This window comes from Leuciscus leuciscus, assembly GCF_965113295.1.
Source record: "Leuciscus leuciscus genome assembly, chromosome: 1".
Lineage (NCBI taxonomy): Eukaryota > Metazoa > Chordata > Actinopteri > Cypriniformes > Leuciscidae > Leuciscus > Leuciscus leuciscus.
The window spans coordinates 11,573,180-11,586,554 of record NC_138725.1 but is presented as its reverse complement, the minus strand read 5'-3'; the positions used below and the strand labels follow the sequence as shown (position 1 = coordinate 11,586,554).

At 45.5% G+C, this 13,375-nt stretch overlaps 2 protein-coding genes across 4 annotated transcripts in view; both read right to left on the bottom strand.

Moving 5' to 3' along the window:
• Nucleotides 1-5,777: 5,777 nt before the first annotated feature.
• The window catches only part of LOC309499531 (cholinesterase-like), a 42,327-nt gene continuing 34,729 nt past the window's right edge, over nt 5,778-13,375 (bottom strand). For all 3 annotated transcript variants that reach the window (XM_082170815.1, XM_082170817.1, XM_082170816.1), the window contains exon 4: nt 5,778-6,114. In XM_082170815.1, coding sequence (XP_082026941.1) covers nt 6,108-6,114 — 7 coding nt within the window. In that variant the 3' untranslated portion in view covers nt 5,778-6,107. The remainder of the gene's footprint in view (nt 6,115-13,375) is intronic.
• LOC309501298 (cholinesterase-like) lies at nt 6,422-7,774 on the bottom strand. The gene has a single exon (XM_082173322.1). The coding sequence runs from the start codon at nt 7,756-7,758 to the stop codon at nt 6,544-6,546; it is 1,215 nt and encodes a 404-aa protein (XP_082029448.1). The 5' UTR covers nt 7,759-7,774; the 3' UTR covers nt 6,422-6,543.

Below are 13,375 nucleotides of genomic sequence, written 5' to 3'. Positions count from 1 at the left end.
ACCACGGGAGGCATCCACCCTGGTTCAGTAGGCGGTCTCTCTACAGCTGGTTTGGGGTAGTTTGGACAAGGGCGCATCAGATTGCGGTGGAGCACCCGCTCCGGCCCTGCTCTCCCTTCGGGACGAATGGCATACACAGGCTGATCGAAGCGCGGCTGTCGTTGGATCACATACGGCTGGGGCTCCCACCGATCACTGAGCTTACCCTTTCCTTGTCGTCGGTTGTCTCGAACTAGAACTCTCTCACCAGGCAGTAGTGGTGCACTTCGTGCCGTACGGTCATACAACCTCTTATTCTTGGCTGCGGCTTGGTTGATTCGGTCTGAGACCCGTTCATAGGCCAGTTGAAGGCGTTGATGGTGTCTGGTCACCCACCCCGTTACGCTGCCTCCTTCTTCAGCCGCCGCAGTCCCCAGCAGTAGGTCCACTGGTAGCCTCACATGCCTTCCGAACATCAGGTAAGTTGGTGCGTAGCCGGTCGTACTATGAATGCTGTTATTATATGCCTGTACCATCGCCGGGAGGTTATCCACCCAGTGTCCCTGTTGGTCACCTTCCAAGGTCCCCAAGAGACCAATCAGCGTCTGGTTAAACTTCTCACACCCTCCGTTCCCCTGAGGATGATAGGGCGTCGTATGAGTCTTCTTACATCCATACAATTGACACAACTCACGTACTACCCTGGATTCGAAATTGGGTCCTTGATCCGAATGGAACACTTCAGGGCACCCGAAGGGCTGGATGACATACCTCCACAGGGCATTAGCGGTAGTGATGGCGGTCTGGTCCGGAGTTGGGATGGCCCAGGCATATTTCGTGAAAAGGTCTGTAATCACTAAGATGTTCTGGATACGGTCGACCGGCCTACCCAGCGTCAGATAGTCCATAGCGATGATATGCATCGGTGCTTTGGCTCGAATGGGGACCATTGGAGCTCGAGGCTCCTTCCTGGCTTTGAACAGGGTGCAGCGCGGACAACCCCGCAGGTAGGCCCTCGTAGTTCCCTCCATCCCAGGCCAGTAGAAGTGGCGTCGCAAAAGTGCCGTTGTCCTCTCCTGCCCCTGATGACCAAGCTTGGTGTGGTAAGCCTCCAGCAGGGCGTGACACCTCTTCTCGGGAACCACTACCTGACAGACCGGGTCACCCGAGTGTGAGTCCTGAATGGACCGACAAATCACCCCCTCTTTCAGATGGAGCCTCTCCTTCTGGCCCAACAAGCCTCTCACAATTCGATTTTGCGCCCGGCGTTCCGCACCCTCCGGCCAATTGCCCTGCTCCAACCAGGCCCGGACCATTAACAAGTCCTCGTCTTCGCCCTGCCACATCCTCCAACTTGCAGGCGGCTCCTCCGGTGGCTGCCCCGGTGCCTCCACAATGCCCACCATCATTTCCTCATCACGGTCTACCTCCAGTATGGGTTTCGGATCTTCCGACCCTCCTTCAGGCCACCTAGACAGCACATCAGCGTTGGTATGTTCCCTTCCTGGCCGGTACTGAAGCTGATAATCGAAGTTGGCCAATTGCGCCACCCACCTCTGTTCCACCGCCCCCAGCTTGGCGGTTTGCAGGTGTACCAGCGGATTGTTGTCGGTCACCACGGTTACCTTTGCTCCCCATAGGTAGTCCTTGAACTTCTCACTGAGCGCCCACTTCATAGCCAGTAACTCGAGCTTGAAGGAACTATAGTTGGCATCGTTTCTCTCCGCAGGGTGTAGACCCCGACTAGCATACGCAATGACTCTCTCTTCCTCCTGTTGTTTCTGGGCCAAAACAGCCCCCAAGCCCAGATGGCTAGCGTCCGTGTAAAGAATGAAGGGCTGTGTGAAATCGGCATATGCCAAAATGGGTGCTTGTAACAACTCTTGCTTGAGCTTCTGAAAAGCAATCTCGCATGCCTGGTCCCACTCCACCACTGGGGACCCTCGGCCCCGGACATGTCCCGTTCCACCCAGCAACTGGTTCATGGGTTTGGCGATCTTGGAGAAATCCTTGATGAATCTCCTATAGTACCCCACGAAACCGAGGAAGGATCGAACCTGGCGCACAGTCTTTGGGGCCGCCCACCCCTGTACGGCCGACACTTTCTCTGGGTCCACAGCGATCCCTGCCGCACTCACAATATGGCCCAGGAACTTTACCTCCTTCCGGAAAAGCTGGCATTTATTCGGTTGGAGCTTCAGCCCGTACTTCTCCAGAGAGCGGAACACCTGCTCCAGGTGCTGAAGGTGAGACTCAAAATCGGGGGAATAGATAATCACGTCATCCAGGTACACCAGGGTGGTATCCATCAGCTGGCTCCCTAAACAGCGCTGCATTAGTCGCTGGAACGTGGCAGGGGCGTTGCAGAGGCCGAAGGGCATCCGGTCCCACTCGTATAACCCAAAGGGGGTCGTGAAGGCCATCTTCTCCCGGTCCCGCTCGTCCACCTGCACCTGCCAGTAGCCGCTCGCCAAGTCTAGTGTGGAATACCAGGCCGCCCGTGTGAGGCTAGTAAGGGAATCCTCGACTCGAGGCAATGGGAAAGCATCCCGCTTTGTCACCAGGTTCAACTTCCGATAATCCACACAGAATCTCCATGCGCCTGTCTTCTTCCTCACCAGTACGATCGGGGCCGCCCAAGGGCTGCTGCTCTCGCGGATGATCCCTCTATCCAGCATCCCTCGCAACAGAGCACGAACCTCAGAGTATAATGTCGGGGGCACCGGTCGGTAGCGCTCTCTACTGGGTGTGGCCCCTCCAGTGGGAATTTGATGCTTAACGATGTTAGTACACCCATAATCCTCATCGTGAGTGGAGAACAACTGTGGCCATTTTGATAGGAAAGCCTTAAGCCGCCTTGTCTGATCCTCCTCCAGCCCTTCTCCCCGTAGGGACTCACCTCCAAGGTGGGCCGGCAGTCCTTCTCCAGCCTCTCTGCTGTGCATCCCCGTCTGCGCCAAAGAAACCTCTACTACAGATGGGCCTACTTGGCTAAACTTGACTTCTCCTGGCTCTTGCACTTGCTGCGGTTTCACCGAGATGACTCGGGCTAGACACTGATGACGATACAGTTGTATTGGAAAAGGATTCGTGTTCCGAACTCTCACCCGAATTCGGCCTCTTTGGGCGGATGCCAGTCCTCTGGCCACCTCCACCTTGGGACCTTCGTTGTATGGTTCCACCAGCACCCACTCCTCCGGGTGGTAAAGTCTAGGGGGCACCCTGACCCAGACCATCGCCTCGCTTCGAGCCGGGACGGACAAAGCGTAACGGCAAGCCACTCTCCCAATGCTCTCCCGGTCCTCCTGCTGCTCGGCCAGGCAAACTCGGCGACAGTCTGCCCGAATACGCTCCCATGCTGGAACAGCTCTTCCCAGCAGTCGGAGATGACATTCATGCCCAGGAGGGCGCGATGAGACCCCAGACACGCATCACGAACCACCACCACTCCTTTCTGGGGTACAACCATACCGTGGATCTCCAGGTCTGTCACTACATAACCCACATACGGGATATCGAGCCCATTGGCCCCTCGCAGAATTAACCAGGGGGCCTCAGTCGTCGGTCGGCCCTGGGTGCCGAATAGTTCCTGAACCAGGCTCTCCGCAAACAGAGTGACTTGCGACCCCGTGTCCAACAAACACTGCACCTTCTTGCTGTTGACTCGGATCGTGATAATCGGACAGCGGCCCACTAGGCGTTCTTTAGACAGTCCAGGAGAAGAAGGGTCTGAAAAGGGGGTCCCGACCACTTGACCCACAGTGGCCGGAGACTCTAAAAACCCCCTTGTGAAGCGCGTCTGGAAGGGCACTGACGGATGTAATGTCCAGCTTCTCCACAACCGTTACAGATAGGACGCCCCTGTTCATCCCACTGGAATCGGGGACCCATGGGTCGGGCGAAACGACGCTCTGGAGGGCGACTCCCGTCAGAGTAGGTCCGCTCTCGCGGTGAAGGAAGTGAATGGAGGCGTTCTCGGTGGAGCTCTTCGACAACAGATTTGGACAGATCAGACATTTGTTCTCGAATATCCTTTTTCAATTCTTCCCGAAGGGCATGCTTCCAATCGGAGGTGGCAGGGGCCGAAGGCCCACTAACAGCGTTCGCCACCAGACAGCTGGGAGGATCCACACCTTCGGTGTGATCACGCTCAAGGGCCAGAGCTTCTCGCCGCAATTCTTCAAACGTGAGGTCAGGGTTCCGTCTCAACTGCACCCGCAGACTCTGACGTACTGGGCCCTCTCGTAATCCCAGCAAAAACTGATCTCGCAGTAGGGTCTCCTCGTCGCCCAGGCCGTGGTCCTGTCTTCCCCTTAGCCTGGTGAACTGTTCCCTCAGTTGCAACGCGAATGGCCGAACAGTTTGTCGAGGCCCTTGCCAACAATTAAAGAATTTGGTTCTCAGGACAGCTACCAGGGTGGTGTCTCCATATTGTACCGTGAGGAAATCAAAGATGGCTCGGACTGTGGTGCGGGTTGCTTCCGGTGCTGCCTGTACTTCTCTTCTTGCTTCTCCCTCTAGTGAATTTAATACGAACTGTACCTTCTGCAGGGCGTTCAGCCCTTGGAGCCCTGCCAGGTATTCCACCTAGGCCTTCCATGCTGACAGGCTTAATTCTGACCCCGGACCTCCGTACTTCTGGACCCACGGGGCCCCCATAAAGAAGGGCATAACCGGCTGTCTGGCCTCTGGCTCTTCTTTCTCTGCCATTTAGGACCTTGATCGCTCCACTCGAGACGGTAACCCTGCCGACTACGCCAAAGTTCTGTCACAGGTCGGGGTGGGCCAAGCCAGACTGCACCCACCCCTGGGGACCGGGCACCGCCTCGAGGAGCGTGTCAAGGAACCAGACAAAACAGAGGATAAAGGAATAACAATTTCTTTATTAAGTTAAAAGCAGGTAAATTTGAAAAGTCCTAATTAAAATCTCTAACACAAACACAAGTGTCAACTTCACTCTTTCAGTCTCTTTCTTACAATTACACAATGTTTTCATGAAGATATGTCCATCAGCCAATCACTGTGTTTCTCATCTGCATATTCAAAATGCTGTTCAGTGTTCAATGAAAACACATATTCAAACAAGACATTCCTGTGTTTTCTACCCATTTTGGACCACTTATATAGGCATTTAAGTAAAATGACACATTATTAACTAATATATTAACACATTTAAACATGTTCACCTTCAATCAACTCTGTAATGCAGCATACATCCCATTCAATCGCGGGAGAACATCGCGATTTCATTTTGAGATTAAACATATTAAACTTTATCAAATTTCAATTTCAATTTGCAACCCTTAATATGTACTAACATGTATTCTTTCAACATCCATGGAAATTGACAACAATATGCGTGTGATTAGCTCCGGTCTTGCTGGGTTATGACGAGCAATGCAGCAGACCCGTCGCAACACACTGCCCTCACATAGCGCCCTCCACTGGTCTGGCAGAACCACCATCCACTCAATGTATTTTCGCGATAACATTATATTCATCAATTTGTGAAGAACCAACAATTGGGGCATCACATCTGGAACACTGGGTTGGTCTTAAGGGAAATGTGCTTGAGTGGTTCAAATCATATCTCTCTGGTAGATCTTGCTCTGTCAGCACAGGGGAAGGAGGTTCATCCAGATCGCAGGGGGGACCTCAAGGTTCGATTCTTGCACCAATATTATTCTATCTTTACATGTTGCCTTTAGGATCCATCTTCTATATATGAAATGAAATGATCAATGCAGAGCAGAGTAGAACACCAGATCTGGGGACCAAGAATGGCACACACACAGAAGTGTAGTTCATTCAATAGTCAGCTTTATTGTGCTCATGCCATAGATTAAATAGCAAGTGTAGGGCATAGGCTGAAACCAACAAATAGAATAAAAAGTCAATATTATACCATATGCAATGTTGCTTCTTATGGATAATAAACAGCACATCTCTTATGAGTCTATGACTAAACAGGGTGTAAAAGAAATGATTAGAAAGGAGATGCAAACATATTTATCCTGCAGTATAAAGCTAAAGTTTTCCGAAGCAGGCAGAGGCATAGTCGTTAGATTGATTCTTCCAGTCCAGCGTTTAAGAAAGCCAGCGGTAGAACTGAGACTTCCACTTCACCATTACTCACTACAGCAGAGAGAGAGAGAGAGAGAGAGAGAGAGAGAGAGAGAGAGAGAGAGAGAGAGAGAGAGAGAGAGAGAAATTGTAACTATCAGAAATTGTGTACTACAATTCTACCTGTACAATTGTCACACGGACAGAACCCTTAAAGGGCCATTTTTGTACCTTATTTACCTCTAAAAGGTACATAGTAGTACATACTCTATGTGCCATATTTTAGGGGTAGGTAAGGCACAAACTTGTCCAATTAAGGGCACTGCTCTCATGATGTTGTACCCCTAAACTTTTTTTTTTTTTTTTTTTTTTTTGACAGTGCACGGAGGAAAGAAAGGCATACGTGTTTGGAATGATGTGAGAGTGAGTAAATAAAGATTTAACACTGTGAATTAGGATAGAACACAAGCTTATGCAGTAGATTGTGTGTCAGATTTACACTCACCCACTTCGAGCAAAGTTGCTCCAATGCTCCATTATCCTCCTGCTCATGGCCTCCTCCTCCTTGGAGAATCCTAAAGTCTGGTTCAGAGGAATCCCAAAAACAAATGGGATCTCATCCCCATGCAGTACACCCATCCATTGAGGCCAGGGGTTGAAGCTGGAGCGATGGTTAAAGAGGAACAATCGGGCACTGCCACCATTCTCAACATACCTACGAGCAAAATCCAGCATGGGGCATGAAAAATAGTGGTCGCCCACCAACCAGCCTAGAGCATCTCTGTTTTTTGGCTGGCTCTGCTCATCTGTCCAATCAGTATACTGGAAAGCAGCTGCCTCTCTGGCCACGTCACCTGAACCAGGAAGGGCCAAGGATACACCTGTGAGGAACTGGTCTCGATTGATAAGACTCTGGTTATAGATGCCAAATCCAGGTGCACCATATACAAGGAAATATGTCCCTTCATCTTTGTTCAATCCCAAAAGAACTTCTGTCTTCCGAAAACATCCTGACTGGATTAAGACACTAGGCATGTCTACGAGAAATTCTCCATCCACTGTTGGCGGAAAGGGCACACTTATAATCATGGGATCAGGAATGACATCGAATTGAAGGCTGACTATCTTCTCAGGTTCAACTGCTCTTAAGCAAGCCTCCGTTTCATCAACAGATGGTCCAAGTGGGCAGTTCAGAAGCTGAGCCAGAGTCAAAGAATGGTTCCAGGCCTGATCTGGCTTCACGGCTGCCCACACGGCATTGGGACTGCCACTCTGGAGAATAGCACGGGTGAACAGGCCATGGCTGCCCTGAGAAAGCAAATGGTGCCCCACAGAGCCAGCACCTGCACTCACACCAAACAAGGTTACGGAGGATGGATCGCCCCCAAAAGCAGCAATGTTTTTTGACACCCAGTTTAGAGCCAGGCGCTGGTCAAATAGACCAGCATTACCTTTAATGCTCTCACTTTCAGGTAGCGATAGGAAACCCAATGCTCCTACCCTATAGTTCATAGACACCACCACTACTTGTTGCGAGTGGCTGAGGACACGGCCATCGTACACATCCAGGGAGGCAGTACCTGTGGAAAAGCCTCCACCATAGATCCACACCATAACTGGGACTAAGGGTTTGGTTCGGTTCTGAGATTCGATTGAGGGAGTCCAGACATTGAGGTACAGACAGTCTTCACTAATTTTAGTGTTGGGATTCCACATCTCAGCTCCAATGAATCCTGGGCAGTGTTGGGGAGGTTACTTTGGAAATGTAATAGATTACAGATTACAAATTACCCTATTTAAAATGTAATAAGTAGTGTACCTTTTCAATTACTTTATAAAAGTAAAGTAACTAATTACATCTGATTACTTTTTGATTACTTTTATGTTTCTAATGGATATTTTCAACTAAATAATTTAAGCATTTATACCAAGCAGGTGTGACCTTACAGTAGCTCTGTTTACTGTGAGAATTTCAAAATCTTTCATCACTTGAATTAAGATTATATTAATTTAATTTTAACGTATAACAACCACAAAACCAGATCTTATAACAAAAAAAATTGTTTGCTGCTGTTACAAAATCAAAATTTTGCATAGCTATGACAGAACACACTGGCAAGTAACAATGCCTTGAAAAAAACTTTAATCTTAAAAAATAAAGATATACATAAAACCAGATAGGCAGTTAAAACAGTTATTAAAACAGTTACATAAAAGAAAAAAAAACACTGGTGTCTCATAGCCATCAATGCAATTAGGGAAAGAAATTAATTAAATGTGTGTGTGTGCAAATGCTCTTTACCCTCCAAAAATCAAACTGGGCAATAGAGCGATAGATAGAGTGTCCACACCACACATCAGTCATCAAGGGGTAGGTCACTGGGACAGTGCTGTTTGTTGTAACGGAGCAGTAAGACCTGTTCCATGTGGTCATCACTCATTCTGTTTCGAGATGAGGTCAAAAGATTGCCTCCATGACTAAAAAGACGCTCCACTCGAGCACTGGAAGGCAATGTGGTGTTGTACTTGATAAAAAGCCTCTTAACTGTGGGAAATGCCTTAAGAGACGTCAGGTTGTTATGTGAATCTTCTAAGTACTTTCTGACTTCATCATGAGTTGTGCTGTCAGATGATGATTTGGCCTCACCGTTCTTCTATGCGTTCTTCTATGGCCTCACCGATAGTGGTAACGATGTGTGAATTATAAAGCAAATGAGGCATCTTTTCAAATAGCTTAGTCTTAAGGCTAAGCAAAGTAGGGATTAAAAATCCTAGGTAACATTTGCTTTCACCCTGGAGAATGTCAGTGGCCACAGCTAGAGGCTTCAAAACCTCAATGTACTCTTTCAGGAATACAGACTCTTGTGGATGAAGCCTTGGCACATCAAGCTTATCACAGATCTCCCTCAGCTTTTCTTCTGGGAGCCCTGCAAGTTTTGTGATAGCCCTGAACTCTGAGTTCCATCTTGTGACTGATGGGACAGTCAGATGCATATTGGCAATCTCCTGAACAACTTCTGTGGCCAATGAAGACCTATGTGCTTTATTCCAGATAGATGAGCATTTAGCCATGGCACTTCTGTATAGCTTACGTGATGGCCCATATGATGCTGCTTTGTGAATCTAATTGGTGGCGATTAGATTTAATGTATGAGCAGCACAGCGCTGATGCTGTGGAAGAAAAAACTGCTCTCCATCTCCATCTTCCTGAAGAAGACCACCGACATCCAAACATCTCACTTCATCACTGTAATCATCTGACTCATCTTCTCTTACACCAAACTCACGGAATGCCTTTACAAAATTACTTCCATTGTCAGTCACAGTTGATTTGACATTGGTTTGAATCCTGTATTCTGCATGAATTTCGTTTAGTTTTGCTGCAACTGCATCATAGGTGTGTCGACCTTTGAGACGTGTACATGCCAGTGCTGCAGAATGTCTCTCCAGCGTGTCTTTGTCAATCCAATGACATGTGACTCCAAAGAAACTGCGGTTTTGTGCTGACCAAATGTCTGCTGTCGTGCAGACAGTGTCCACATTACTAAGCTTGGAGATGACCGATTCCTTCATTACAGCAAACTCTCTGTCAATGCGCTGCATCAGAGTTTTTCGGCACATCACTTTCTTCCCGCCACTGATTCCCTCAATCAATTTTCGGAAGGATGGCTGCTCCACCAATGAAAAGCACTGTACATCATCAACCAGAAAGTTGAACACCAGTTTGTTCACACGTTGCTGTGACACACTAAGCCCTGAATCTATCCTTGCTTGCTTCAAAGGGGGTTGTGTAACCACATGGGTAGAGGAGCTAGCTGTTGCATCTTCCATCCCATCAGACTGACTCGTGTCTTGCATCAATAAAGTTCTTGAATGTTTCCTCTAAAAACAAAAAACAAAACAAAAAACAGAGAGAATTATTTTTAGTTATATTTAAGAGAAAACACAATTCTAGATTATAATAATGTAGTAAAAACACGTTTTTTTTCTTCTTACTGATATAATAAAAAATAGTAAAAATCTGCATATACTATTATTTTTTACCACTATGTGTGAAGGGAAAACATTATACCATACAGGGCTAATAATTATTTCTCACTAACAGAAGCAAGAATATATTCTAGAATAGATGCTGCCAAATCCAAACAGACTGCATCATTGTAGCTGTGTCAAAAAAATCCATGTTATTGTTTATTTATTTTTTTATTGTTTTAAAGAGTTACATTTCATCTAAACTGCTTAGATTCAATGACCAATTGGGGTGCTTCACTAGATAATAGCTCGATTTTGAAAGACAAATTGGGACAAACTAATTGAGAGATTTGTCCACTAGGTGGCACGTTAGGTCAACATCGATCATTAGAGAAAAGTTTCAAGCCCTCTAATAGATTTATATTTTTCGAAAATAAACTTAAAGGTGCATTGCGCAAGTCTCTGAGTTTTTGCAGAACTATGCCCCCTCTGGCGGCAAGCGAAACTGCAGCCAGAAGTGTGCACGCTCACGGACCAAAGTTTTCTTTTTTTTTATCTTACGTGGAGTTTGCGTTGGTGTTTGAAATGAACTACAAGCCGGTCTCTTAGAATCCATCTTCTACGGAGAATGCCGGCGAATACACAAACCTGCCAGACAGCCAGGTGAGCGTGCCGTGAACGCGCATGACGTCACGCCCAGTCTAAAATTCCGGCCCGAATCCCTCTTATTTATTTTACTTTACAGGATTATAGAGACAATCTCAGTGATCAGAGAAGGGCTCATTCAGCCCATCAGGCAATTGTTTAAGCATGTATGGGTTAGAAAACGGGTATTTTTAACATGAAAAAGTTGCTTAATGCACCTTTAACTGCAGCGGATTTTCATCCTTCAAATCATTAGTCACGTTTCAGCTGAAAATCACGCAGTAGTCTAAACACTGATTTTACAAATGACACTCAAAATTAAAATGGGTTAATGTGATAAAATCGCTTTGGCCAGAGGAGTCTGCTGGTGCCCTGAATTTCACAAATCGATAACTTTGTGAGTCATAACGTATGCTACAATGCCAAAAAAAAAAACTAAGTTATATTAGATTTGACATTACCAACCTCATTCAAGGAAAAAAAATGCAAGCTATGTATTTTTTTTTTTTGTGAAAGGGTTCATAAAAACAAGTGTGTCTGGTAAAGGCAGCTAGCAGGCTAGCTAATTTGTTATGAATGTTTTTAATATTGGTCTCGAATACACAAAGGGGACGATGAACGCGAGGGTGCGTTTTGGTGATTTTTTTTCACATAGCACCTACAGTAAATCGACTTAAAACTACTCCGTCCGTCACTTTTTATCATACAGAAACGAGTAATATATCATTCGAAGTGAAAGGGTCTGTTTTTATTTCTGTACACTCACAATAAAATAAAGAAAGGCTAGGTTACATACCTGCAGATGCTTCCTCAGGTTCGACATTGAAGCTTTTGATGTCGAAAGTATTTTAACAGCTGGCAAACAAATTTTGCACTGAACTGTTATATTTGGGCCCCTCTCGGATTTCAGGGTGAAATTATTTTTAAATTTCCAGCAATGAAATGCATTTTTATCATTCGCCATGGTGGCAGCTTTCAGACTGGTTGTAGTAGCCTAGCGGCAAAGAGGATTAACGTAATTGGCAGACGTGGTGCGCCGCAAATTCAAACCGATGAACCAATCAAAAGCATCAAAATAGCACCGCTTTAATAAATGGCTTTAGCAGAAGGCATCGTGCATATCAAAAACAGGCAAAGCAACAGATTAATATTATTCAACATATCCCAGATTTTTAAAGAACATTTTTAGATGTAACCCCATTTGTAATCTTTAACATTTTCATAAGTAACTGTAATTTAATTACATTTTTTTGTCAGTAACTGTAACGAATTACTGTTACATTTATTTTGTAATTAAATTACGTAACGCCGTTACATGCAACTAGTTACTCCCCAACACTGATCCTGGGTACAATGAATCCTTTTCCTGGAAGCAGGAATTGGGGCTGAGAAGATTGGGATCATAGGTAGGAATACAGGTAAGTATGGCAGAGAGTCTGTATCATGTGTAGACGAGATCAGACAATGACTGAATGTTCGTAGCAGGTATATATGGGTGAACTGATGATGAGGTCCAGGTGACGGTGATTAGTAATCAGGTGACAATGAGCGTGTGAATGACTGAGTGGGCGGAGTGAGGGAAAGAGTGGAAGGAGATGGTGATGGAATCCTGACAGTTATATCTGGAGGTAATTTAGAGATTTTGGGTTAGTTAGTTAAAGTTAGTTAGTTAAAATATATATATATATATATATATATATATTGAAGAATGTTGTAAACCAAACCGTGATGGACCCCATTGACTTCAGTCCATTGATTGTCTGGTTACCAACATTCTTCAAAATATCTCCTTTTGTGTTCAACAGAAGGAAGAAATCATAAATGTACCTCTCCTGAAGTTATTAACCCTCCATTTTATATATATATATATATATATATATATATATATATATATATATATATATATTTTTTTTTTTTTTTTTTTTACGAGTAATAACTGTGAAAGTAATGCAATTACTGTTAACAGTGTGATGGATATCAGTCACAAGTTTTGATGCATCGAGTTTAAGACCAACACAACTTTTGAATTTGCTAACATTACCCTGGAAAAATGTGTAGAAATTACTTTGAAACATTTTTTTTTTTCATTCGTAAATTACTAATTACATTTCACAAATAATTAAAAAAGAAACAGCTAATTAAACATGAATTTTTTGAAGAGGAAAGTCTGAAATAGTATTGTAAACTTACACTTAAACTTACTCCAATAATCTTTCATTTACAGCTTAGAACAATCGTGTTTATGTAAAACGGAGATTTTCCAAAAAGGGACACGGATGTCTGTATGTGGGATTGTGGGATTGTAAGGATTGTATGGCTGGAGCAAAGATGATCTCTGAGAAAACAAAGGACTTTCTGCATTGACACAAGGCTTGCTGTCTTCCATATCTTTATACCAACGTATTCTCATCCTTGGGCGTCATAATACTGACGCTTTTGACATTTCGTCTACATCGAACGCACATGGCACCCTTTAGCGTCAATATGAGACGCACAGAGCTTTGTTCGGTTATGGGTAGGTTTAGGTCTGGGGTAGGGTTAGGGTTAGACCGCTAGGAGGCGCCTTCTGGCCCATTTCTATCTGCGTCTCATATTGACGCTAAAGGGTGCCATGTGCGTTCGATGTAGACGAAATGTCAAAAGCGTCAATATATGACGCCTTGGGATGAGAACGGGCTGCTTTATACACAATAATAATCTTTTATTTGTAATATTT

Coding starts and splice junctions, on each gene's coding strand:
- LOC309501298 (XM_082173322.1), bottom strand. CDS start 7,758: ATGTGGAATCCCAACACTAAAATTAGTGAAGACTGTCTGTACCTCAAT.